The sequence below is a fragment of the Mesoplodon densirostris genome, chromosome 3, assembly GCF_025265405.1.
Source record: "Mesoplodon densirostris isolate mMesDen1 chromosome 3, mMesDen1 primary haplotype, whole genome shotgun sequence".
Taxonomy (NCBI): domain Eukaryota; kingdom Metazoa; phylum Chordata; class Mammalia; order Artiodactyla; family Ziphiidae; genus Mesoplodon; species Mesoplodon densirostris.
The window spans coordinates 138,787,992-138,813,080 of NC_082663.1; the positions used below are offsets into that span (position 1 = coordinate 138,787,992).

The 25,089-nt window shown below is 48.1% G+C and overlaps 2 protein-coding genes and 2 non-coding genes across 5 annotated transcripts; all 4 read left to right on the top strand.

Annotated features, from left to right (window-relative positions):
• Window positions 1-6,186: 6,186 nt before the first annotated feature.
• On the top strand, window positions 6,187-10,214 carry TRIM52 (tripartite motif containing 52). 2 transcript variants are annotated; one of them, XM_060093779.1, is made up of 3 exons: window positions 6,187-7,020; window positions 8,825-8,826; window positions 10,148-10,214. In XM_060093779.1, the coding sequence occupies exons 1-3, from the start codon at window positions 6,235-6,237 to the stop codon at window positions 10,212-10,214; spliced, it is 855 nt and encodes a 284-aa protein (XP_059949762.1). In that variant the 5' UTR covers window positions 6,187-6,234. The 2 variants fall into 2 exon arrangements, with proteins under 2 accessions (XP_059949762.1, XP_059949761.1); XM_060093778.1 differs by lacking the exons at window positions 8,825-8,826; window positions 10,148-10,214 and adding an exon at window positions 9,940-9,990.
• Window positions 10,215-19,706: 9,492 nt separating this feature from the next.
• RACK1 (receptor for activated C kinase 1) lies at window positions 19,707-24,542 on the top strand. The gene is made up of 8 exons (XM_060093780.1): window positions 19,707-19,957; window positions 20,968-21,139; window positions 21,674-21,821; window positions 22,058-22,153; window positions 22,566-22,676; window positions 23,311-23,451; window positions 23,962-24,072; window positions 24,432-24,542. Exons 1-8 carry the CDS (start codon window positions 19,849-19,851, stop codon window positions 24,495-24,497), a joined length of 954 nt encoding a protein of 317 aa, XP_059949763.1. The 5' UTR covers window positions 19,707-19,848; the 3' UTR covers window positions 24,498-24,542.
• On the top strand, window positions 20,220-20,287 carry LOC132487286 (small nucleolar RNA SNORD95). The gene has a single exon (XR_009531575.1). It is a non-coding gene; the product is annotated as a small nucleolar RNA SNORD95 (small nucleolar RNA).
• On the top strand, window positions 21,431-21,509 carry LOC132487278 (small nucleolar RNA SNORD96 family). The gene has a single exon (XR_009531568.1). It is a non-coding gene; the product is annotated as a small nucleolar RNA SNORD96 family (small nucleolar RNA).
• Window positions 24,543-25,089: the final 547 nt, after the last annotated feature.

The following is a 25,089-nucleotide window of genomic DNA, read 5'->3' on the forward strand; positions in this document are numbered from 1 at the left end:
AGGGCCCCAGGCACCTGCCACCCAAAGGCTACAGCCATTTTGCTCTTCCATTAGCCTCACTGGCTACTTGGTTTAGAAACTGCCAGAGGGCAAAGGCCGAGCAGTCAATATCTGTCCTGGATATCCATCAGCAAACCCTAGTTTTTACACCTCACGGCCTTTTCCTGCTGGCTTTCCTCACTCTGTCCACTCGGCTTCCTGCCTTCTCACCAGAACACCACAGCTGCAAGAAAGCCTGGAGCTCCGGGACCAGGGGACTGGTAGAAGTGCCTGAGGTGAAGAGACAGCCGCTACGCCTACCCTGGCCTGGGGGCCCTTCTCCCCCTTCCTGAGTCCTACTAACCCTTCCCTGCTGAAGCAGCCCTCACCCCAACTTCGCACCCCAGGCAGAACCTACCAGCCTTTATGCTGCTAGTGGCACCACCGTCCTGGCGTTCAGGAAGTGTCTGCTCCATAACTGGATTAGGAGATCCTTGGCAACTGGGCAACTTCAACTTTATTTTGTTTTAATCATATTTCCCTTAGAGGCTAGCTAGTTCAGTGTTTTGCCCATGGCACCATAAAATACATTTTAGGGGAAAAAAACAAAAAGTATATAAAAATAAAAAATAAAATAGGGCTTCCCTGGTGGCGCAGTGGTTGAGAGTCCGCCTGTCGATGCAGGGGACACGGGTTCGTGCCCCGGTCTGGGAAGATCCCACTATGCCGCGGAGCGGCTGGGCCCGTGAGCCATGGCCGCTGAGCCTGCGCGTCCGGAGCCTGTGCTCCGCAACGGGAGAGGCCGCGGCAGTGAGAGGCCCGCGTACTGCAAAACAAAACAAAACAAAACAAAACAAATAATAATACATTTAAGACCTAAAGGGATCCTAAAGCATCTCTAGGAGCCCCTGATAATTTGACACTCTCACTAACTACCCCACCCCATCATGCGACTTCCCTCTGCTGAGGTCTTGAGGGCTCTCACATTACAGTCCTTCCTGTCCAGGCTGTGAGCTCTCTCAAGTGTGTCTCTCTCTTACCTCCCACCCCCTCCCCAACACAGATTGGTCTAAGTCTGGTGCACCTGCAAAAACTGAAGCAAAGGCAGATGATTCAACTAGCACCCGCCAACCAGGTAGGAGGTGAACCTAGGGGCCCTGAGTCTGATTCCACAGAGGGATGAACAGGCCCAGAAAGCATGGCAGTTTCCCCTAACCCAGGCTTTACTCCCCCCTCATTTTTGTTTCCCTGCTTAGTAGCAGCTTGTCAGTGGTTTCAACCAAAGTCCGGGGCTCTGGGCCCAACTGGACCAGCCCGGATGCCTGCCTCTCTCCTGGGTTCCTTCCTCAGCCACCCCTACCAGGTGAGAAACTTGAGGGGACGGAAGGCAGCTACAGTGGGAGTTCATCTGAGCCCTGAGTGTTCCCCTCAGCGGCCCCAACAGCTACCACAGTCTCAGGAGTGGACAGAGACAGGAAGGCAAGGAAGGAGGGCTCTGAGTGCCCTTGGAAGCACAGAAGGGGCATGCGAATCTGGCAGGGGTAGGATGGCAGCTTTGCAAAGGCTCTTCCCTCAGAGACCTGAGGCAACAGCCTTCCTACCCAGCAGGGCACCGACTTTGTGTCCTGAGGGTACTGCCACAGACCTCTCCTGGCTGTGGCTGGACCGGGCTGGCTGTGGCCCAGAATTGTGGGATCTCCACCCGAAGACCAACCCCTCGCTCACCCTGTGGGTAGAGTCCAGACTTCAAGACCTCAGGCCACCCTGATATCCTCCGCACCCCGCTTTGCACAAATCTCACATGCTGACCACTCACTCAGGAGTCCTGTCCCAAACCACAGTTTTTCAGGGGCCACTACATTCAGAGCAGAATCTCTGGCTGCTCAGTGTGGCCTGGTGCTTTGTGATTATGTGTCAAATGAATGAAGGAATTCATTAATGAATCATAATGAATCATGGGTATTCAGTGAATGACATTAGAATCCAAACTCGCCGAATGGCAAGCCTTTCTTACAAGCCATCTTCAATGCAGCCTCACTCCCCCAGTTACCCTCACGGTTCCAGCCATGCCTGCCCTCCCCCAAGGCCTTCCAGAATCCTGGAGACCTGGCCATCCTTGCCATGGGTACCATGATGAATAATGCAGGACATATCCAGGCAGCCAGGGCCTGGCCAGATGGGAACATACGACAAAGGCCAGCTGGAAGGCCCAGCCCTGGGTTGGTCTTTTTTTTCTCCTCTAATTTCCTAGCCCCTCCAGGCACCTTTGCTCCACAGTGACAGAGCCAGGACAGGGAAGAGACCCAGGAAGCCAGAGCTATCTGCACTGCAGCAGGGGCGGAGGAGAAGCTGGGCCTGAGTTAAGGAAAAGCAAGGCTGACCCACTGGTCATACTCACTCTGCCCAGCCAGGACCTCTGGAATCTGACTGGGAGGAGAGAGTGCTAGGGTGCTGGGGCCGAGCCCGAGTCTTGAACCCAGAGGGGAGAAACAAGCCAGAACTGTAACATCAGAAGGCATTCTGGAGGTCCTCCATTCCAGCCTCCTAGCACAGGGGTCAGTAAACTTTTCCCGTAAAGGGTCAGAGAGTAGATATTTTGGACTTTTGTGGCCACATACAGTCTCTGTCCTAATATTCACCTTTGTTTTCTTTTTTTACAACCCCTTTAAAATTTAAAAATTGTTCCTTGCTCTTGGGCCTCACAAAAAGAAACCGAGGGCCAGATTTGCCAATCCCTGTGTGACCAAGCCCGTGCTAGACTGCCTCTCTGGTACCTCTGATAAGTGGTCCCCAGTGTCTGTGTGACAAGTACCTGCCTCCTCACCATAAACTGGAATTTAATCATCTGCAGTTGTGTGGGGTTCTTCAGCCTAAAAAGGCTGATGTAGGTTTCCATGGATAAATTTTCTGAAATCAGAGTCCTGAGAAAAATGCACTGGCAGCCACCACCATTGCTGAGCCCTTGTTCCTGAGTGCCCTCCGCTGCAGCTGTTTTCCCAGTGCCCCTGGGACAATGGCACCTGAGGCCCTGTGTGTGCTAAATGGTCTACTCCAACAACCCACAGCTCCCAGCTGAGTTCAGGAGAAGGCTAGCAGTCTTCCTATGAATAGAAGAGTGTGCCTGGTTGCTGGGGATGTGGAATTTGCAAGAGGGCTTAAAACCAAGCCTCCCATATACCCTGATAAATAACAGCTAAGCCTCACAACCTGAGGGAATCTAAACAAAGCCGCCTCTCCCAGCTGCCACTTGGATTTGAGGAGACGTAATTCAGAGGTAAAAGAAGATAAAATAGGTATTGAACTTTACAGGTCTTTATTCACCTAGGTATTCTTGATAATGGGTGTCCACACTATGTTCCTTTTAAGTCTCAACAGTTCCTTCAGGATGATCCCCCAAGCCTTCTCTCACCATCTTCTTCCGCCCATTCCCCCTTGCTCTTTTCTCCAGCTCTCCTTCCCACCTGGGCCCTGCTCCCTGGGGCAAGCAGGAACTTGCTTTTATAAGCAGCCCCGTCTTCCCTTGGTCTGCTCCCCAGCTCTTTGCCCACCCGCTTCCATGTGCAGGGGAGAACCTGCATTTAGAGATGGGGAAGTATTCCAGCCTTGAAACTCAGTTCCAGTTCTCATTGCTCATATTTTCCCCGTGGCTTCTCAGGGTCAGTCGTGACCTCCAGGATGGTTCCCAGATTGTATATGGGAGTTTACTTGCTAGTTTTCTAACAAACACCAGCAATAGGTGTCCCACCTTAGGCAGGTCAGACCTGGGTTTCAACTCCCTCCCTCTCCAGACAAAAGGCTCTCAGAACCCCTAGCATGACAGGGAATTCCCTGGCGGTCCAGTGGTTAGGACTCCAAGCTTCTACTACAGGGGGCACGGGTTCGATCCCTGTCCAGGGAACTAAGATCCTGAGCACTGTGGCCAGAAAGAAAAAAAACAACCTAGGATGACACATGGCATATTATTTTTCCCCTCAGCATTCAAATCACTTGGCCCTACTCAAAGTGGGAGAGAATAGGAGATAAGGGAGAGTTTCTTCTAAGGCTTATCTACTACAGGAAAGGAATATAGTGACAGGTGATGAGGATAAAAAGATAACTCCAGTGGGCACTGTTCAAACCATTTTACAATTAATCCAACTTCACAACAACCCATGACGTGTGTGCTACTATCATCTTTATGTTGCAGATGGGGAAACTGCAGCACAGGGATGTTAAGAAACGAATCCAAGGTCATACAGAGAGTGACAGAGTTGGGGTGTGAACACAGCCTGGTGCCAGCCTCAGGGAAGAGTCTCCTTCAGGAGATTATGCCTGGGCAGAGACTTGAAGGTTAATTAGGGATTATATCCAAGTGAAGCAGTGAGGTGAGAGCCTTCTAGGTGAGTGAACAACATGCCCAAAGACATAGAGGCAACAGCTTGGCTTGAGTGTGTCAGACTTTCATTTCAGGTGAACGGTACTGGTGGCTGAAAGATGGACTTAAATGAGGCCAAGTGACCCTTCAGGAAACTTCTTGTCCATTTGGAAGCTGATGGGGTCAGATGTAGGCTGGAAGGAACAGAGATAGAAAAGACCTAGATTTCAGGAGATAAAAACCAGCAAAACTCGATGGTAGCAATTTGTTGGGTTCCATTTATTTACTCAGCAGATATGTAGGGAGTACTCGCTATATATTCAGCACTATGACAGAAGAGCTATGTGTACAATGTTGAATAGCACGTTTACCATTCTTGCTCTGTGGGACTTAGAGTCCAAGCTTGGGCCCAGAGAGGGAAAGGAAGGGATCCAGGGCTCGCTGAAGTTTCCATTAGGGCAGGTGGAGTTCCTCAAACCAAAGTGACCAATTATTGAGAGGTGCAATCACTCCAATGGGTGTTGAACAGCATCTTATTGAAGTAAAACAGAACATATCAGAGTGACTTGAACGCCCTAAGGAAAAGAACAATTTCCCCCAATTTTGTTTCTGTCATATATGTGCAAGTCTGTATTGGATCAATATGTGCAATGTACTTCTTACTGAGGGTCAAGTTAAAAAAAGAAAAAAATAAACCTTGCGAACCTTGGGTGAAGGACGACCGCTCGCCTATAACTCTATACTCCTTGAAGGAACAATCATGCCTTACTCATTTTTTTGTTCCTATAACGTGGATAGATGAAAATGGAGGGATAAATGGATGGATGGGTTATGCATGCATATGATGGATGGATGGAGAGATAGAGGGATGGATGAAAAATGGTTATTTGGGTGGGTGGATGCGTGCATGCATGGTGAGTGGATGGTGAATGGAAGGATTATAGATGGAGGTAAAAAGATCCACAGGCCAAGTTGGTGCCTGCTGAGGGCAGGCAGCAAGAAAGGGGTGAATTGGTCTGAGGAAAGTTGGAAGCACCCAAGTCTTCACGCGAGATGCTTTGATCTCACCGCCACCCAACCGCGCAGCGAGCTCGATCCCGCCAGGTTGCTACAGACCACGCCCTCGAGCGCTGTAGCAGTGCAGATAGAATGCTCCCTACCACAAAGGCCTCTGGGTAGAGGGGCCGGAAGTGCACGAGAGTACCAGAGGGCGGCCGCCGTAGTCCCCACCATTTTGGGTCCATGTGGGAACGGGCTTTCCTGAGAGGCTGTTGGACCCTCTGCGTCTGGCTGATTAGAGCGCTCAGTGGCTTAAACTGATTCTCTCGCCGCCTCCACCCATTCTGACCAGGCCGTCTTTCCTGTCTGGGGCTGCTGGATGGGCTGCAGGGGTCTCCGGGGTGTGCGTCTCCGGGGGAAACCATAGAGAGGTGGCCCTCCGTCCGCCCAGTCCGCCCCCTCCCGAGTGTGGATTAACGCGCCTGCGTCATTTTCGGTCTCCTCTGGCGGGCTGAGGAGCGCCGGCTTGTGAGGCGGACGGCTTGTGAGGCGGACGGCTTGTGAGGCAGACGCCGCTGGGTCAGGCAAACCGAGAGGGAGGCGAGAAACGTGGAGGGATCCGAGTTTGCACGCTGAGTCTCGAAGGGAAGTGGGGGCCGCAGCCTGGTTCCGCCCCCACTGCCTTCCGAGGGCAGCTGTGAGTTCGGGCCTGGGGCTTTCGCGCTTAAAGCTGAGGAGAGTCTGAGAGAGGAGAGCAAGGCTTCTCTGAGGGCCCGAGTAGGCAGAGCAGGGTTGGGGACAGCTTTGGATCACCAGCGTAGCTTGGAGGCAGGCCTGCCGGTGTGTCCCCCGCTTCTCAGCTGTGAGCTGACGCATCCATACCAAACCGGCAGCGCGTTAAGATGGCTGCCTATACCGCTGCTCCCAACACCCTGCAGACCCTTCAGGAGGAAGTGGTGTGTGCCATCTGCCTGGATTACTTCAAGGATCCCGTGACCATCGACTGCGGGCATAACTTCTGCCGAGGGTGTGTGACGCAGCTGTGGGGCAAGGAAGATGAGGAAGTCAGGGACGAAAAGAAAGATGAATGGGAGGAGGACGGCGAGGCGGTGGGGGCCATCGGTGGATGGGGCAACTCCATTCGAGAGGTTTTATACCAGGGGAATGCTGACGAGGAGTTGTTCCAGGACCAAGACGATGATGAACTCTGGGACGGTGACGGTGGCGTAAGGGATTATGTGTGGGACCAGGAGGAAGAAGAGGAGGATACGGACTATTACCTGGGAGGCGTGAGACATGACCTGAGAACTGACGTCTACCCAGAAGAAAAGGAGATATTGGAAGAATACGATGAGGACAACCAAGAGCTGTATCCTGACACTCACCTGCCTCCTCCCCCGGCCCCTCCTCGGCAGTTCACCTGCCCCCAGTGCCAAAAGAGCTTTACGCGTCGCAGCTTTCGTCTCAACTTGCAGCTGGCCAACATGGTCCAGATAATTCGCCAGATATGCCCCACTCCTAATCGAGGGAGCCAGGGGAATGATCAGGGCATCTGCTCCAAACACCAAGAAGCTCTGAAACTATCCTATGAGGTGGACAAAGAGGCTACCCGTGTGGTGTGTCCAGAATCCAGCAGCCAAAAACAGCACAGTGTGGTGCCAACGGAGGAAGTGGTTCATGAGTACGAGGTGAGTGGCATGAGGGAATGTGGGGATTTGAAGGGAGTGGAGGAGAAACCAGGGGAGCTGGGGACTTGGTAGTTGAGCCTCTTCTTTTGTGAGGGATGGGGCACAGGGTGGAGAGAGATGGGCATATGCGGACGAAGGAGACATTGGCTGAGGCTGACTGGCTTCCCCAGAGGAAACTGAGTAAAGACAAAAGACAGCAACTGGGAGCTGACCACTGTTGTTACTCCCTTTCAATCTACCGAAGTATAAGGGGGTATAAGTGACAGACCCCACCCCACCCCCAGTACTTAATTTCCCTCTGATGTGAGTCCTGAGTCTATACCTGACCAAGACTCGGGGATCCTTCACATATAGGAATGGAAAGCCACAGTACTTGTAGATAACAGACATTCAGGACGCCAGCACAAGCAGTATCAACACAGAGAACTAATACTGGTTAGACCAAAAAGCCAGGTGTGATTCCTGGACTAATAAGAGCAACTGGACACACCCACCCTCCCAAAGTCTGGGGTCACTTTCCCACCTTCAGTAGGGCCCATTTTCCCTGCAGAGAAAGGCAGAGGGCATAAACATCTTTGATGGATCAGAATAAACCTCTTGGCCTGATCACTTTCCTTACCTGGTATTTTATCAGAGTGGAAGAAGTTAAGGATTTAGGATCAGATGACCTGGCTCTGCAATTTACTGTCTAATCTTGGGCAAGTCTCAACCTCTTAGCTTTACTTTTCCCCTAGGCTTGTTAAGATTAAAAGAGATCATATATGTGAAAGTATTTTATAAACCATAAAGCACTGAACAGATGTTTCTTTAGTTTGACTTTCCTCTAGTTTCCTTTCATTTCTTTGGGTTCTGATTTGGTTAATACCTTGCTTTCTAGGCCTGATCTGAGTATTAGAAAATTGTCTCAATGACAGCATGAATACTGTCAAAAAGCCTAGATGGATGTGACTCCTAGCAGTACCCAGGGAGGGAGAGGTTGTCTTCAAGTCCATAAAAGTCTTATAATCAATAGCAACTGCTCACGTCTTAGTAGTGCTTTACAGTTTATAAAATGTATTTCCTCATGTTCTACAGCAGTGGTTTTCAAACCACAGATTTTGACCAATTAGTGGGTCTTAAAATAAATGGATCATGCCCAGCATTATTTTTAAATGAAACAGAAAATATCAGAGTGCATGGGAGCACAGTACGGGTAAGTATTGTTTTATGAAACTTTTAAATTATATGTACACAGGTGTATACTTGGTTTCAAAACACAAACAGAACACTGCCCTACAGGAATTATATATTAGATAATATCATCACCCCCCGTTTCACAGTAACTATTGGCAAGTGCACAGTTAAGACACAAATCTTCACTACAAACCACTGCTAATTCCATCATATTAATATGATTTAAGGATAAACCCTACTACCATGCTTTCCCCCCAGGGTAATAATTAAGTTTGCTTACAGAAGAAACTATGTCCTATATTTTTGGGTTTTGGTACATTGAAGCTGAGGAGAGGAGGTAACCTTTCATTCCTCTGCTAGGATTTTCTAGGAAGGATTTTGAAACCAAAATTTTAATTGAAAGCCAATTTAGACGAGAAAAGAGGTGGTCTTTTCATCTGGGGAGGCCAGCTAACACTCATTTGAAACCTCAGAAGTTATTTATAAAGCACCTTAGTAAGTATAAACAGCAAAACCAAGTTAAACAAATAGAAGATAATCCCTTTCAAAATATGTAATATTTTTTAAAAAAATAAAACTTTTATTTTCAAACATATACCAGAACTTAGGTTGATGGTGTTACCAAATATAGGAGTTACACTGAAGACGTAAAAATTATGTAGGCTATGTGTAAACTGATATTAACTGACATATTCTTTCATTCTTTATACAGTTTATAGTTTTGTCACTTCCTTTCATTGGTAAACATGCACCTTACAGTAGCATGATTTAGAATCATAGCATACAAACCTCTCACAATAATAGTTAACATCATATGGAACTATTTTTATATAATAGTTTATTTAATATGCTATACATTAGCCACCACACAGTTCTGGTTACGTTAAATTCTCTCTTGTCGGCTACTAATTCAACAAAATTTTAATCTTACTTTGGAGATGATCAAGCTTTTTTAGCTTTAGGGGCTATGAGTCGGAAGTTGTTACTCATAGACTCAAGGAATAGGTCAGTGATTTTCAGGAATAGAAAAGAAAGGCATTCTCTCCCCCTCCCTTCACACATTATATCAGCATTGCAGGGTGTGGGGAGAGTTATCATTTATAAAATCATATTTAGTATTATAATGTTAAAAAGAAAAAAGATGTAATTTTTCATAATATAAGAAATAAATTGGAAAGAACTCCTTGGCTGGTGGGAATACCAAGATGGAGCAAGAATCATTCAGAGTAAGGCCTATTGTCAATGAGGTGTATAACTAGTTGGATACCCAGAGATGTTTGTTGTGGATATGGTGCCATTTATACTGCTATTCCTTAAAGTTTAATTTTGTATAAGAAGAGGCTTTTTAGCTCTGAAAAGTTTACTTATTTACATCTTCCATTTTGTCCATACCATGAGTTAGAGTTCATCTTGACTCTTCAAGCTAGAATCAGAGGATTATGAAAATAAGATCATTTAGATTGACCAAGGGCACCATTAAATGGTGTCAGGTTTTAGGAGGCAGACAGGTGTATAAAAAGAAAATGAACAAAGATTTCACTTGTTGAGGCTCAGGCATAACTGGATGCCTGTATTGCCCTGCCACCCAGCTGCCGCTGATAAAATCATTCATCGCTTTGCAAGAGGGACCAGATGCTTCCATCATCAGTACTCCTTGTTTTTCTGTTTTCTCCTTTGAGGTAGCTAAAGATGGCAGCCAAAAATTTTTTGAGGCTTTTATCAAGTATGGATTCATGTATGATGCAGAAGATAGGGTCAACTTCTTCAGCTGAGTTATCTGAAAGTGTTGGGCAGTGACACATGCCAAACACTGTTAAAGTTATGCCACTAAAAACAGTATTCTGCAAAGCACAATCCTCTGCAGTTTTACGATTGGACAGTATTGGAATATTAACAGGAATCTTCAAAGGCAATGAAAGCCTACTATTAAATAGCCCTTTTAATTGCAAAGGAGAAAAAAAATGGAGAAACTTGTGAAACCTTGCATTCAGAATCCTGCCACAACTTTGAGAGGAAATTGAGGAATTCCAGAATTTCTTCATCGATCTGCCTCTGAACTCTGAATTCACTGACTGAGCATATCAAATGTCAGGTTTTAAAAAAAACAGCTCATCCTTCTTTGCTATTAGTTGAGATTAATCTACTGATAAAGAAAATTGTGCTTTGCTTATGTTCAGAATAAGGCTTTAAAAGCTGTGGATGTGCTATTTTCACTAAGCGAGCACTAAAGACAATATTTTTGAAGTTGTATGAAATGAACTTAGTTGGAAGAAAAAAATTATAGGAGTATATGTTGGTGGTGCTACAGCAATGACATGTTTTAGATATGGGTCTTTGTCAAAAATTCAAGAAAACTGGCATTCAAGATGTACTGCAGGGCTTCCCTGGTGGCGCAGTGGTTAAGAATCCGCCTGCCAATGCAGGGAACACAGGTTCGAGCCCTGGTCAGGGAAGATACCACATGCCGCAGAGCAACTAAGCCCATGCGCCACAACTACTGAGCCTGTGCTCTAGAGCCTATGAGCCACAACTACTGAGCCCGCATGCCACAACTATTGAGCCCGCATGCCACAACTACTGAAGCCCGCACGCCTAGAGCCTGTGCTCTGCAACAAGAGAAGCCACTGCAGTGAGAAGCCTGCACACTGCAATGAAGAAGAGTGGCCCCTGCTCACAGCAACTAGAGAAGACCCATGCACAGCAACAAAGACCCAACACAGCCGTAAATAAATAAATTTATTTTTTAAAAAAGAAAGATGTACTGCAGCAGTCACCATCAAGCATCGACTTCCATCAGTCTGCCCATAATCTACTGGAAATCTTAAGCCTTGCTGTCAACATAACTGTTGTGAAAAATAGTACATTTGATCCCAGTTTGCCTTGGTTTTTGAATATCTGAATGCTGCTAAGAGTGTTTTCTGTCATATACTGAGGTTCTTTGGTTGTCAAAGAACTTAGTTCAGCTGAATTTATGGAAAGAACTGATTTTGGGACACCTGTGATAAAGAATCTATATTTTAAAACTTCAAAAATTAAAACTTCAAGCATAATTTAACACATTGAAGCTTAAAATACATTGACCCCAAAATGTCAGGGGGCAAACACCAACATCACTGCTCCTTATGAAATACTTTAAGTACTTGCCAAAAATCTAGCTACAGATAGCAAACTCATGCTAAAAATGTCTGGCCAATCTTTAGAGAATGGGATACATGAATGTTATTTCCAGGAAAGGAAGAAAGAGAGAAGGAAGGAAGGAAAGAAAAGGAAGGAAAAGGAAGGAAGGAAGGAAGGGAATCTAAAACTATTTTGGGTGATGTGTTCTTGACCTTGTTCTTGAAACCCACCTGCGGTAGCTTTTGGGAAGAATGTTTCACACTGATGTTCAGTCCTCACTGGAAGAACTTCAGGAGGAGTTTGTGGAACTCAAAGTCTGATTGTTTTGACTAGAAACTTTCAGACTTTAATCCATTCATTATTCCATTTTCTCCTTATATCTTAAAAGCCTTTTTTTTTTTTTTGGTATAACTAACTGTGGGAGAAAACACTGCAAGAGTGTTGTCAAAGCAGCTTGTGTTTTGTTGCATCTTGTATACACCATCCAGGAAAGAAAAGTTAAGGCTTAACAGTGACGTGGTTATTACATCATCTGAATAAATTTTTGCCTTCCAAAATTACCATTGCTTTGAAACTTAATTTTGAAATTTTAAATAACACTGAAGGAGATAGAATGTGAGATGTTAAGGTATATGGAAAGTAAAGGTATGGGTTACAAAAACATTGAGAAAAACTGATATATATATCTATATGCACCAGACACTCATCTGTTTATTGAATGTCTTCCCTACTAGGTTCAGCTGTTGACTGCTGTATCACAAGTCAGACTGTTTAAACTTGCTCCTCTCTACTCCTGTGGCTCTACCCTGGACTTCATCTTCACAGACTTGCTACACATTTGAAATCCTGAACCCCAATTGCACCATGACCTTAGCTCTTAGCATTCTAGTGCAGTTAAACACACTCCAATTATACCTGCCCTTCATCTTTATGGAGGTCACTGTTGCACTGACTCCTAATTTTTTTCTTTCCCAATTTATCAGACACTTGTTAGCCTCACTTACTATCCTTCTGACCCTGGACCGCATGATTAGTCTTGGCACGAAGAACTGATCCATGTTGTGGTCTAGACCAGGGTTTCTCAACCTCAGCACTCTTGACATTTTGAGTGAGATAGTTCTTTGCTTTGGGGCGTGGGGGATGTCCTGTGCATTCAAGGATGCGTAGTAGCATCCGTGGACTCTACCCACTAGATGTATGTAGCACTCCTCCACCATTGTGACAACCAGAAGTGTCTCCAGATCTTGCCAAATGTCTTGGGGAGGGGTGGTGCAAAAAGCATCCCTGGTTGAGAACCACTTGTCTAGTCCCAGGGAAAAGTGGTCATATCTACAGACGTGCCATTACTAGCCTCACTTAGGCCCTATAGCCAGTGCCTAGCACAGGTGTTCAAAAGTGTTCAGTGGAAGAACAGCCTCACCTATCTGGAATTTTATTAAATGTAGCCTTAGCATCTGTGGATTAATTGATAATGACCCCCCACTTCTCCCAGCTCTTGGCATACAGGTGGCAGGGTCAACAGGCCTTTTGTAAACATTAGAACTGCCTATATCACTGCCATCAAGGACTAAAACAGATAAAGCAGTATATGAAATTGAGATCTAGAAACAATTAGTAAGAAAAGGCAATCACTTCAGCTATTCCTTAGTTTCAGCAGGGCCATAGGGCAATTGTTTATTTTGTTTCTTTAAGTATTATTCAGAACTTATAGATAAGACCAGAGCCTCTCTTCCTGTCAGAGTGGGAGAAGCCCTGGGCTGATACATATTATATAACATCAGCCCTTAAAGCACTTCCTTAGCGGGCTCTCCTGGTGGCGCAGTGGTTGAGAGTCCGCCTGCCAATGCAGGGGACACGGGTTCGTGCCCCGGTCCGGGAAGATCCCACATGCCGCGGAGCAGCTGGGCCCGTGAGCCATGGCCGCTGAGCCTGGGTGTCCGGAGCCTGTGCTCCGCAACGGGAGAGGCCACAACAGTGAGAGGCCCGTGTACCGCAAAAAAAAAAAAAAAAAAAAAGCACTTCCTTAAAATCTAAGGCTCCTCCTTAGATTGGCCATCAACCTCTGGTCCCTATGCCATCCGTTCTGAAACCTTTATAGGACCAAGAGATTCTATACTGTTTCCCACCCCTAATCCCTGACCACCTTTGAAAGCTATCCTATAACAGTGAAGTTACCACAAATATTTATTGACTGATAAAACAGGATTACAAAAAGGGGGAGACAGGGACACTAGCCCTCTATACCAGCTCTAAAAGGACTTTCTGCAATGATAGAAGTGTTCTAAATCTGTGCTATGCAATATAGTAGAGGTACCACTGGCTGCATATGACTTGAGCTCTTGAAACGTGTTAAGTGCAACTCAGGAACCGAATTTTTCATTGTATTTAATTTTAATTTAAATAGTCATATATGGCTAGTGGCTGTCAAATCATGTTGAACTGTACAGTTCTATACAAAAAAGGCAGGTTGAATTCTGGTCCTTCCTAGGACCTTCAGGAGTAGTAAAATCCAAAGGGAAGAAAAGGGAGAAGTAAGACAACTTTCTTTTCTCAATCAGGAGTGAGACGGCTGTAAGGTGATATTTTTAGGTATAAAAGGAGAAAAGGCAGCTCTTTTTTTTTTTTTAATCTGACCAAAATGGCCTTGAGCCAGTTAAATTGTGATCCATGTGGATCACATGTAAGAGATGTGACAGGGGAGAACTCTAGTGAAAAGCAGCTAAAAAAAAACCCCATTACCCCCTTCCCAAAAAGAGCTGGGGCTAGAACCTCAAAACAGGAGTGTAAGTATAAATAAGGTTTTATGTCATGCCTAACTTTTTGAAAATGGGATGAGGGGCAGAACCTAGTATTAAAGCAGGTAAGGAGGTTCTTCCCTTTCTCCTTTCACACTAGATCCTGACAGAAGGTGGTGAGGAGGTCTTGGAGTCCTGGAAGGGAAAGCAGTTTGTGCTGGCAGCGTTAACGAGAGAAGATGAAGTGAGAGGTTCTAAGAATAACAGGACTGAAGAGGAGACTGTGAGAGCTAAAGGTAATGATAAATCTAACTTTTAATGATAGTGTTTGCCCACAAACCAGAGTCCTCAGAGGTATAGTATGAGAATCTGGGGCTTGGGGAAACAGCTCATCTGTGCATGTGGGAAGTATAGGAGGAGATGCCACAAGGCTCCTGTTACTAGGGGACCTGTTACTCTTCTCCCCAACTATCCCCCTTCCAAAAAGGGGGGAAAATGGATACCTCAAGGATTTGAATTAGATATAGCCTTAAAGAACAGGGAGGTTCATTCCTCCATATCTCACTAACTGAGGTTCATGCTTAGGCCTTCCTTGCTTTTTCTCCCATCCTAAAGGATTCAGATCCAAAGTTGGTCAGAGACTTCTGGTCGAAAATTCCACTTGGCATCTAGCAGGGCCCCTGCAAAGGTAAATGGGGATCCAGGTGGCCTGCAAGAGGATCCCTGGAAGTCACACTCCCTTTTTTGTCTACCGTTTCCTAGGCATATAAAATCCCTTCTCTCCCTCTGTAGCAAAGGATGGAATTTCTCAGCAGGCTCTGGCTATTATCCCAGGTGTGAGCAGGGAAGGGTTATGAGAGCTGAGGGCTGTCTCCTCAGCTGTCATATCTTGTAGTGAGCTAGCTAGCCTCAACGTTCCATTTCAACATAATCTCCTGACCCTGGTTCATATGAAATCCTCTTCCTGGTAAAAAGCCGAGAACAGGCACCTTGGGTCACCTTTTGTCTCTCCCTACCACCTAATGCTGCTTTAAATCCTTTAACAAGGCAAGAAGCTTGCCTTCTGCTGGCATTTCTTATAGTTCTGCCTGGAATATAGCCACCTGACCAGATCATGCCCACTTTCATAGCCTCTGACTCTGCACATCTGCTAAAGCACCCAGGCCCTGGGGAATCCCACAGTCCCTCTCGCAGGGAAGACCCAACAGAATGCCTTAGCAGCGTTCTGCGCGACTGTTAGACCTCAGATTACTGCCTAAGATGGACAAGAAATCTTTTTCAAGAGACATTAAAAAATGGCATGTGATTTCTTTGTAAGATCTGTTCCCAGCATTAAGTTAATGCCACATCCCCACCTCTCACTAGGAAGAATGGAACAGAACCTATAATTACAGTCTCACATTTCCTTGTCTCCAGCCTTTTTGAACTTAATTCTTTAGGCCTCAATCATTAAATAGCTTCTGTATTCAGAACCCGACTCTAGACCCTGGAGTAAAGGAAGCAGGGTAGAGATGGATTGGAAGAGATGGTCAACCCCTCACTCATAAGGCCTTTGGTTAAGTCCTCTGTCCTTTCCTTTGTAAGACTCTCATGATCCTCTAGGAGACCCTCCTGTCCAGCTTCTGAACTCTACTTGTTTCTAGTCTTACTCCTCCAACCTAGCCTTCACTCTGACTACAGATGCCTTTCAGTAAAGTCAAGGCTAGGCAGGAGAGGGATGAGATAATCCTAAAGAGACTGTCCTGGGCTTCAGGACAAAAGCAGTAGGGTTCCCTGCCCACCTTGGATTTCACTCTACTTTCCTTCTTGAAACCATCACTCCCAAACTTGAGCATGCAAACCACTTGCACACCTCGTCCCCCAAGCTGATCCCTCTGCCTGGAGCGCCCTCCCTTTAACTACTTGCCCCTAACTACTCAGCCTGTGAGGCTGGCCACCAAGATTAGAATCTTCCTCATACCAAACCCTCTACCAGGTGCTGGGAATGCAACATGTGAGCAGAAACAGCCTAGTCCCTGTCCTTAGGGCACTCAAGAGGAGACGGTGGCACAATTTAAATGAGACCCAACAAACACTGCACCACTACTATGACAGCATGAAATAGAGGAGCCTGACCTACATCTGAGGGTCACAGAGGGCCTCCCAGATGTGGCAACCGGAGCTGAGACCTGAAGGAAGCTTAGACTTAACTAAGAAAAGGGGGTTAGACACGGTGGGCCTTCCAGGCAGAAGAACAATATGTGTTCTGTGTGGGAGAGAACTGATGAGTTGGAGGAGCAAGGGAGGGCCAATGTAGTCACAGCAACAGAGTATGGGGCATGCCAGAGCCAACCACACTGCATCCGCAGAAGGACAGTAAAATGAAGGGAAACCGCCTGCCCAGGGCTGGCATTCAGCAGGCCCTCTGGTCCTGGCCACACACCTTTCCCTTAGTCCCTTACCCGGCACCTACAGAAGCCCTCACCTCAGCATTCAAGGGAAGACCTCTCTCACCTCTTGAATGCTGGCAGGAGGGGATGGAGGCCTCTGCTCCTGGAGATCATGGGCCTCTGGCAAGAAGCCTAGGGGGCTCTTTCCAGCTGTGTGGGTCCTGGGGGCTCCCTTCAGAAAGGAATAGTGAGACAGACTTCCTTAGAGGAGCCTCTCCAATTTCTTCCGTGGGATTCTTACCTTGTGTGGAATGGAGGTGGTGCCCGTCGGGACGGGAAGGATGGGGCAGCCCAGGGGCTCAGATGATAAGTGGGTGAGACAACACTAAACTCAGGGCCAGGACCAGTCCTGCCTACAGGGCGTGGGCGGCCTGGAGAAGAGGGAAGATGGCTTGGAGGAGAGCTGAATCTTCCCCAAAGGGCAGGTGAGAGCAGGCTTCAACCTCCCTGAGGTTGGAGAAAAGACGCCCTGGGTGAGAAGGAAGAGGCCTGGAGGCCCGGCCCAACCTGGCTAGGGTAGTTAGTAGACTTCGTTGTGAAAGGCACAGCTGATTCTCAAACTATCCAGCAGCGGAGGGACATCACTCTGCTGGAAGGGGCCAGGCTCCCTTTGCTAACTGAGAGTGAACCTACAGATTCCTACTTGAGAGGGGTGAGGAGACCAGGTGGACCCTAACCGGGCCAAGTGAGGACCTGGATGCCCAAAGGGAGCCACGGATGCCCTTGAGGGAAGCGGGCATGGATGGGGCTCAACTGCAGCAGGGGCTGGGCAGGAAAGGCTGCTCCACCACCACCACCCCCCCCACCGGCGGAGCTACTGCCAGAGGTTCCCAGCGTCCCCAGGGTTGGGGCAAGGCCTCCTTCGGCTAAAGATTGTCTTTCAGTGGCATTATGGCCTGCTGGCCTACCCTCCAAGAAAGGATAGGCCAGGTGGTGGTTGGAGGAAAACTCTGAAGTGGAAAGCCTGAATCCTGCAGGGTCTCTGGTCGACAGGAAATTCCACTACATCCCATTTCTCTCTCCTCCACTGGCTTAGTCCTGGTGGGCTCCAGGGCAAAACCTGAATTCCCTCCTTGGCCCCACAGGAGGCAGCACTGCGAGAATGTCTCAAGAGTAGAGGCAAGTGTGGGGAGAGGCCTGCGGGTCGGGAAAGGCACCTTCAAGGGTCTCAGCCCAGAGGCAGGGCAAGGAGGACTTGGGAGGGCCTGGGCAGAGGTGGGCTGGGGAACCCGGGAGGGCAGGGCTTATCTGGGAGGCTTCTGGAAAAGAGCCTAGTGTTACAGAAAGGTCCCATCTTTGAGCCAACGTGAAGGACCTGGCTGGCTCCTTTTAAACCTAGTCTCCTGGTGTCCTACCTCAGGGATGCAGATTCCACAGGGGCACCCCGGGCGAAGTTGAAACATAGAGCCGAATGAGGTTTCTCGAGGGGAAAAAATGTAATAATGTGATTGAGTGATGGCGTCTTTGGAGTGGAGGTAGGAGGTGGAGGAGCCAGTGTTCTCGAGGGCAGAGAGGAGATGCTGGGCAACATTCCACATTCCACACTGAGATGACCAAGAATCGCTCACCTCTCCACTGTGCTGAGCGCCCAGTGGGGCGCAGGCACGGCGGGAGTCGTGGGCAGCGAGCTGGATACTGGAGTGAGTAAACGCAAGGGTCTACCACGACCATAGGAGAAACAGAACACGTGGGTGGGGGTAGAGTTCAGTGTTGGAAAAGCGACAGGATAGCCAGGTGGGGGCGCCATGGAGGCAGATGATGTACAAGCCTGGAAGCCTTAAAGGACAGTCGTTAGGCGATGGAGGAGCCCAGCGTGGCTGCGGAGGAAGGCAGGCGTCCGCAAGGGACCAGGAGAGTAGCTGCCCTCAAGCGACGGATTCTGGCCTTCTTCGCACACTTGAGTGGCCATAACCCACAGCAGCTTTGCCATTGCCCCTCGCCTTTTTTCCCAAAGGCAGGCAAGGCGTTCTAGCACGGCTTTCCAAGGTCCTTTCCCCAGACTGCGAGGCCCTCAGTCAATTGCCCTCCACCTCCATCTCATTGTTTTGGTCCCCACGGCCTCCAACGCTCCAGCTCTGTACTTTTGCACTGACTCTTCTCTCCGATTGGAACATTATCCCCCCCCCCCATAAATTCTCAGGGCTTTCTCCCACATCTTCCTGTCTTTGTTAAAATCTCCCCCTCGAGCTCTCTTCTCCCCATCCCATCGGATGTAAACTCAAAAAACAACAAAGAAACAGGTACGTTTTATCTTGTTCACAGCTGTATTCCCAAGACCTAAAATAGGGTCTGGTACCCAAGAGGTTCTCACTAAGTTGTGTGCATTTACTCTGCCAGGCATTTTTCTGGGCGTTTTACCTATCTTAACCCATTTACTCTCCATACCATGAGAGGTAGGTACTATTATTCCCACTCTCATTTCACAGATGAGAAAATAAAGTTAATACATGTTACAAACAGGAATGAAATATTTGGGCACGCCTGAACCCGCAAACCCCTCACCTTTCTGTGAGTGGTTTGGCCTGAGTACGGAGAAGTCAGAACCCGGAGGTCCTTCCTCTTGGGGCTTTTCAGTTTCTGCGAGAGCTCTCCGCGCTCTTGCCTAGGCGGGAGCGGGCTACTGTCCAGCAGCCCACAGACTGATTTTTTCCTCCATCCCCGGTTTTCCGCTCCGTAACCCATTCCTGCCTTAGCCCTGGGTGGACTAAATCTTTCCGGGCATGGAGTTCCTCAACCAAAACCATCAGAACATCAATCTCTTGAGGGAAGAGTTGCCCCCCGCGCGCAAGGAAATCTGTTAGGGTTTAATAGTTCACCTGAGCACAGTTTATTTTTAAAATTTAATACCGTATTTTTCACATTGCCCACCGTTACTCACAGTTGCGCCCACGAAATTACGCTCCCTCTCCGCTGCCTTCCAAGCCATCAAGCGGAACGGGCGGGGTTCGCGCTGAGCCACGTAGGGACAGTGAAGACGCTAGGCGATCCTTACGGGAAAGGGGCGTGCACTTTCTCTCTTCCGCTTTTTAGACCTCATGCCCCAACCGTGAGGCGCCTTTTTTAAATATTCGGGCGTGTTGGTTTCGGAATGTATTTGTAAGGTGTTGCCAAATTATGTTGCGCGGCGGAGGAGACCATGAGGTCTTCTTATTTTACATCCCACCGTGCACTACACGGCTTCACCATCTTGAGCAGAAGTGAATTATAGGAGGGCGCCATTTTGCTCGAGAGGGCGGATATTTCCGGTTCCGGCGTGGAGTTGCTCGCTCTTTTTCTCCGCAGGGCCGCGGAGGGGACGTGTGTTTGTGGGTCGTCTCTCTGAGCAATCCAGTTCCATCCTTGTCGCTGCGGCGACACCCGCACCCGTCGCCGTCATGACTGAACAGATGACCCTTCGTGGCACCCTCAAGGGCCACAACGGCTGGGTGACCCAGATCGCTACCACTCCCCAGTTCCCGGACATGATACTGTCAGCCTCTCGAGGTACGGCTGAGGTGCCAGGTAGAGGATTGAGGGGTAGGGGGCGTTGCGCGCGTCGCATGACTGGGCCCGTGGGCCGCGAGGTGGAGTGTGAGTTGACCCCTGCCTAGGTGTCAGCACGGCTAAACCCATGAGGCGTCCCCACTTTGCAGACTCCGAAACATGGATGGCTGCCGGGAGGGTTGCACGGTTGGGGGCTTTTTAAAAATCTCTGGCCCCCCAACCCGCGTGTGTGGCTGTGTGCCCAGGAGCCTACGGGTCGGGCGGCGCGGTGATGAACCCAACATGCCATCTGAGTGCCCATGCTGAAACCCAGAGGCTGTTTCTGAGCTGCCGCCCGGCCGTCTACTCGGTGGGAAGTGGGGGGACTCCACGGAGAACCTCGTGACACCAGTCTCACGGCTAACCCGGGTCTGCCCATTCTGCTCTGGGTTTTTCTTATTCACTGTGTACCTGGTTGCCTTTGGAGACTTCTTGTGCCTTGCGTTTGCGCCCACGCTATTTAAAAATGGATCATCTAAGGCTAAGATCACATCTGGCACTTAATAGGAAAGCTTGTTGAGTGGAACACGTTGCAGGGAAAGCATGCAGTCCTGTAGCGCCTAAAGTGACTTATGATTCCAGCACTTCTTGCAGCCCTCAGCAGTAGTCTCTGGAGGCCCACAGCTAGTCTTCCCATACCCAGGCTGCTGTGTTCATGCATTAGACCTCAGAAAATACTTAAAATAGACGTTGAATTGGTCTGAATCTCCAAAAGGGGCATCCCTAACCTGGTGAAGTTCCACACACCTGAGTTAAATTCTCAGGGTACCAGTTAGCTCTACTTGACTCTTGAATAGAGAGTCACTTGGATTTGGCTAGTAACTGCACTCATAGCCTGTAGTTCCCCTACCCCCTAAATGCCCTTAATTTATCTTGTGAGCCCACCAGTCACCTTGAGGCATTATCCAGTAGGTCAGAGGGTGGCCTGTGGGGTTTCTCACTGGGTTTTCTTTTGTTTTACCTGCCCTTAGACAAGACCATCATCATGTGGAAGCTGACCAGAGATGAGACCAACTACGGTATCCCACAGCGTGCTCTTCGGGGTCACTCCCACTTTGTTAGTGACGTGGTCATCTCCTCAGATGGCCAGTTTGCCCTCTCAGGCTCCTGGGATGGAACCCTTCGCCTCTGGGATCTCACAACGCAAGTAGCTGCTCTGGGGCACTAGGGGAAAGCTGGGTAGAAATGAGGTAGATAATATCTGGAAGTGGTTTCCCAGGGATGATTGGGTTCGTTGTGGGAACTATAAGGAGAGAATACCTGGAGAAGATAGTTGTGGTTGTTTGGCCACCCTCCTTGTTTTTAATGTTATACAGAATTGCTGAGGAGTGGTCTGGCTGAGCAGTTTTATCAGATATTGCACTTGGGAGCAGGCAAAGTTTGACCGTGTTGTGTGCTGGGAGCTCGGTCTTTGGATGGTCGGGCATAACAGAGGATCCTGGTGATGAGAGGTGACATTGTCAGCCAATCCCCACATGGGAGTGAGGACATGTCCTGCAATTCTGAAGGGATTCTCCGGCATATTCTTGACCAAGGGCCTGCTGTTATCAAAGCCATGTCCAGGGTTGTGTGAGTGATGCCGCTCCATTGGGAGAGGAACCAGGCCAGGGAAACAGTCTGACTGTGTAAGAATGTTTGCAGAGTCGGTCTAGAGAGTAACCACGTCCTTCCTCTCAGGGGCACCACCACGCGCCGATTTGTAGGCCATACCAAGGATGTGCTGAGTGTGGCCTTCTCTTCTGACAACCGGCAAATTGTCTCTGGCTCCCGAGATAAAACCATCAAGCTATGGAATACTCTGGGTGTATGCAAATATACTGTCCAGGTAAAGTGAAGGCACGTGTAGGTAGCACATGTTGAACACTTTCTCCCACCCTTCTTAATGGTGCCTTTATATGGTGATTTCAAGCCTCATCTGGGGTTCTGTCAATCTTAAAGATTTGGGTTCTGAAGGTATGAATACACGACTGTCAACATCCCACGTAACTGAGGGGAGGGGTGGGGGTCTACAGTTTCATGGGACAAGACAGTTTCTCCTTATTTCCTTTCCATCCTTTGCAGGATGAGAGCCACTCAGAGTGGGTGTCTTGCGTCCGCTTCTCGCCCAACAGCAGCAATCCCATTATTGTCTCCTGTGGCTGGGACAAGCTGGTCAAGGTGAGCTTGGACCCAGGGTGTAAGGCCTTTACCAACCAGAATGTATTCCCACTGCCTCCCGGTTGGTCACTCTGAAAGCTTTGTTCCTCAACTGACCATTTTCTTCTTGATATTTTCTCATTACAGGCCATTAAATTTTGACATTTGGTCTGAAGTAGCTAATTGGGAACCCAGAGTCCCTTGTAAGATGGCAACACAGAAAGCTTTTTTTTCCCCCCCAGTTTTAATCCTCACTGTCCTTACGTGGTCAAGACAGATTCTTTGACCCTTTTTTGTTACTGATAGAATGGAAATTGGCTATCCTATCCAGGAATACTTTTAAGCACGGTGCCATGCCTTTTATTTGAGCTGAGCCCTCTTGACCCTGATGGATCCCCAGGCCAGGTTCTTCACCTGTGACCCACAATTTCAGGTATGGAACTTGGCAAACTGTAAGCTGAAGACCAATCACATTGGCCACACAGGCTACCTGAACACTGTGACCGTCTCTCCAGATGGATCCCTCTGTGCTTCTGGAGGCAAGGTATTCAGAGGCCAGGAGTCTCCTACTCAGTGGGGGACAGTGTCTTAGAATACCTAAGATAGTGAGATAGCAATTTAAGAGTAAATGTTTCTGAAGAATATTCTGAGAATGACGTAGATACGGTATGCTCTTTAAAAGAGATCGTTTTCTGTGAAGCTGGTTTCTTAAAGCTGCTGATGAGATTAGGATCCTGTGTTTTTGGAGCTTATAGCGATGCATTTTGAAGTTGTCAGAGACTCTTGATAGGGTTAGTGAGGTGTCATGTATTAAAGGAAAAGCATACAGAGATAAATGCTGATACTTGAGAGGAGGTCAGGGTACTGTGATAAGCAGTTAGGAATTAAGGCAGAGGGCTTCCCTGGCGGCGCAGTGGTTGAGAGTCCGCCTGCCAATGCAGGGGACACGGGTTCGTGCCCCGGTCCGGGAAGATCCCACATGCCGCAGAGCGGCTGGGCCCGTGAGCCATGGCCGCTGAGCCTGTGCGTCCGGAGCCTGTGCTCCGCAACGGGAGAGGCCACAACAGTGAGAGGCCTGCGTACAGCAAAAAAAAAAAAAAAAGAATCTTGAGACAAGGTGGGTGGGATTAACATCTGGAAGAAGTCACATTGCCCTGACTCGTGCTTTGTCCACCCAGGATGGCCAGGCCATGTTGTGGGACCTCAATGAAGGCAAGCACCTTTACACGCTAGATGGTGGGGACATCATCAATGCCCTGTGCTTCAGTCCCAACCGCTACTGGCTCTGTGCTGCTACAGGCCCTAGCATCAAGATCTGGGTGAGTGTGGGCTGCAGTTGAGGCCAGATACCTGGCTCTGCAAGCCCCGGCAATGTTATTTCCTAACGTGTCATGTGGCTCACTGGTGGGATTTGAACTTCCTGAACAACTGAACCATCACACTGCCAGTGGATACCTGAAAAGAATGAGTAAAACTTCTTGGGATTGGGATTTGCAGTGGTGGGAGATCTTTGCCTACTGAAAAAGGACGACGACCAAGTGTAGCAATTTACTCAGCCTCAGCACAATTGAGACTTTGGGTAATCCATTGTTGGAAGAGGCAGTCTTGTGCACTTTAGGATGTGTAACAGCCTCCCAAGCCGCTGCTTCCTACAAGATACCTGTAGCAAACTAGTGGCAAACAAAAATGCCTCTCAGCATTGCCAGCTGTCCCCAAGGGGGCAAAAACATCATTCTCTTTTGAGAACTACTGAATTACAGATCAGAGAGGCTTTTGAGAGTGGCATTGAAGTGCTGAGTGTCCTCACCCTGGGTTTACCCCTTCCCCAGGACTTGGAGGGCAAAATCATTGTAGATGAACTGAAGCAAGAAGTTATCAGTACCAGCAGCAAGGCAGAGCCGCCTCAATGTACCTCTCTGGCCTGGTCGGCTGATGGCCAGGTAAGTGGGTCTGTCCTCAGGTGATTCGGCTTTTAACCTTTCTCACTTTCTGCTCGTCAGCCATTTATAAAACCAGTGTCTTTGACATAAGTAAAATGATTATTGTCATCTTACTGACACAGCGTCAGTAGGAAGATTGTGGTCTATGGGGCAGTGGTTATCTGTCTTCAATTAAAACCTTGGTTAACTTCACCAGTTTACAAACCTGTGAGTGCTTAATGCCAGCTGTTGCTTCCTCTAGGAATACATAACTACCCGTGAATAGTAGTGGGTGATTAAAAAGAAGGGCCATCTTTGTTGCAGTAGCAGGACTGTAGAATTCCATGGCTCTGACTTAATCTGTCATCTCTCCCTTGCAGACTCTGTTTGCTGGCTACACAGACAACCTGGTGCGAGTGTGGCAGGTGACCATCGGCACCCGCTAAAAACATGGGAGAGCTTTAAAAATTAAAAAAACTGTTTTTCTTTTATAGTGAGTGTCTTCTCTGAAAACTTCCTGAAACTCATCAGGTTTGTGCAGTCTGCATCAGATTGTGGGGCTCTGGTTAAAAAGGTTTTTTGCTTTTCTTGTTTTAATCCTTTAAGGCAGCGCTCCCCAACCTTTTTGACAGTAGGGACTTGTTTCATGGAAGGCACTTTTTCCATGGACCGGGGTTTGGGGAGAGGTTGGTTTGGGCAGTAATGTGAGCAATGGGGAGCAGCACACCAAAGCTTCCTTGCTCGCCCGCCACTCGCCAGAGGTTGGGGACCCCTGCTTTAAGGCAGGGCAACTCACCAGAAGAGCTGCTGCGTAATGACTCCTTTGCACTCCTTCCATAATTGAAGATTTAAAATAGTGTGGGATGGTCTAGAGGTGTTAATAATCAGAGATGGCTTTTCCTCAAGTGGCAACTGGTCTCTTACATATACCCTCCAACTCATAATGGCAATGCGTCTTTTCTTTGACTTCAATTTAGTGGGACTTCAACTAGATATAATGACATATAAAAAGACTTTGGAGATGTAGTGTGCCTGAGT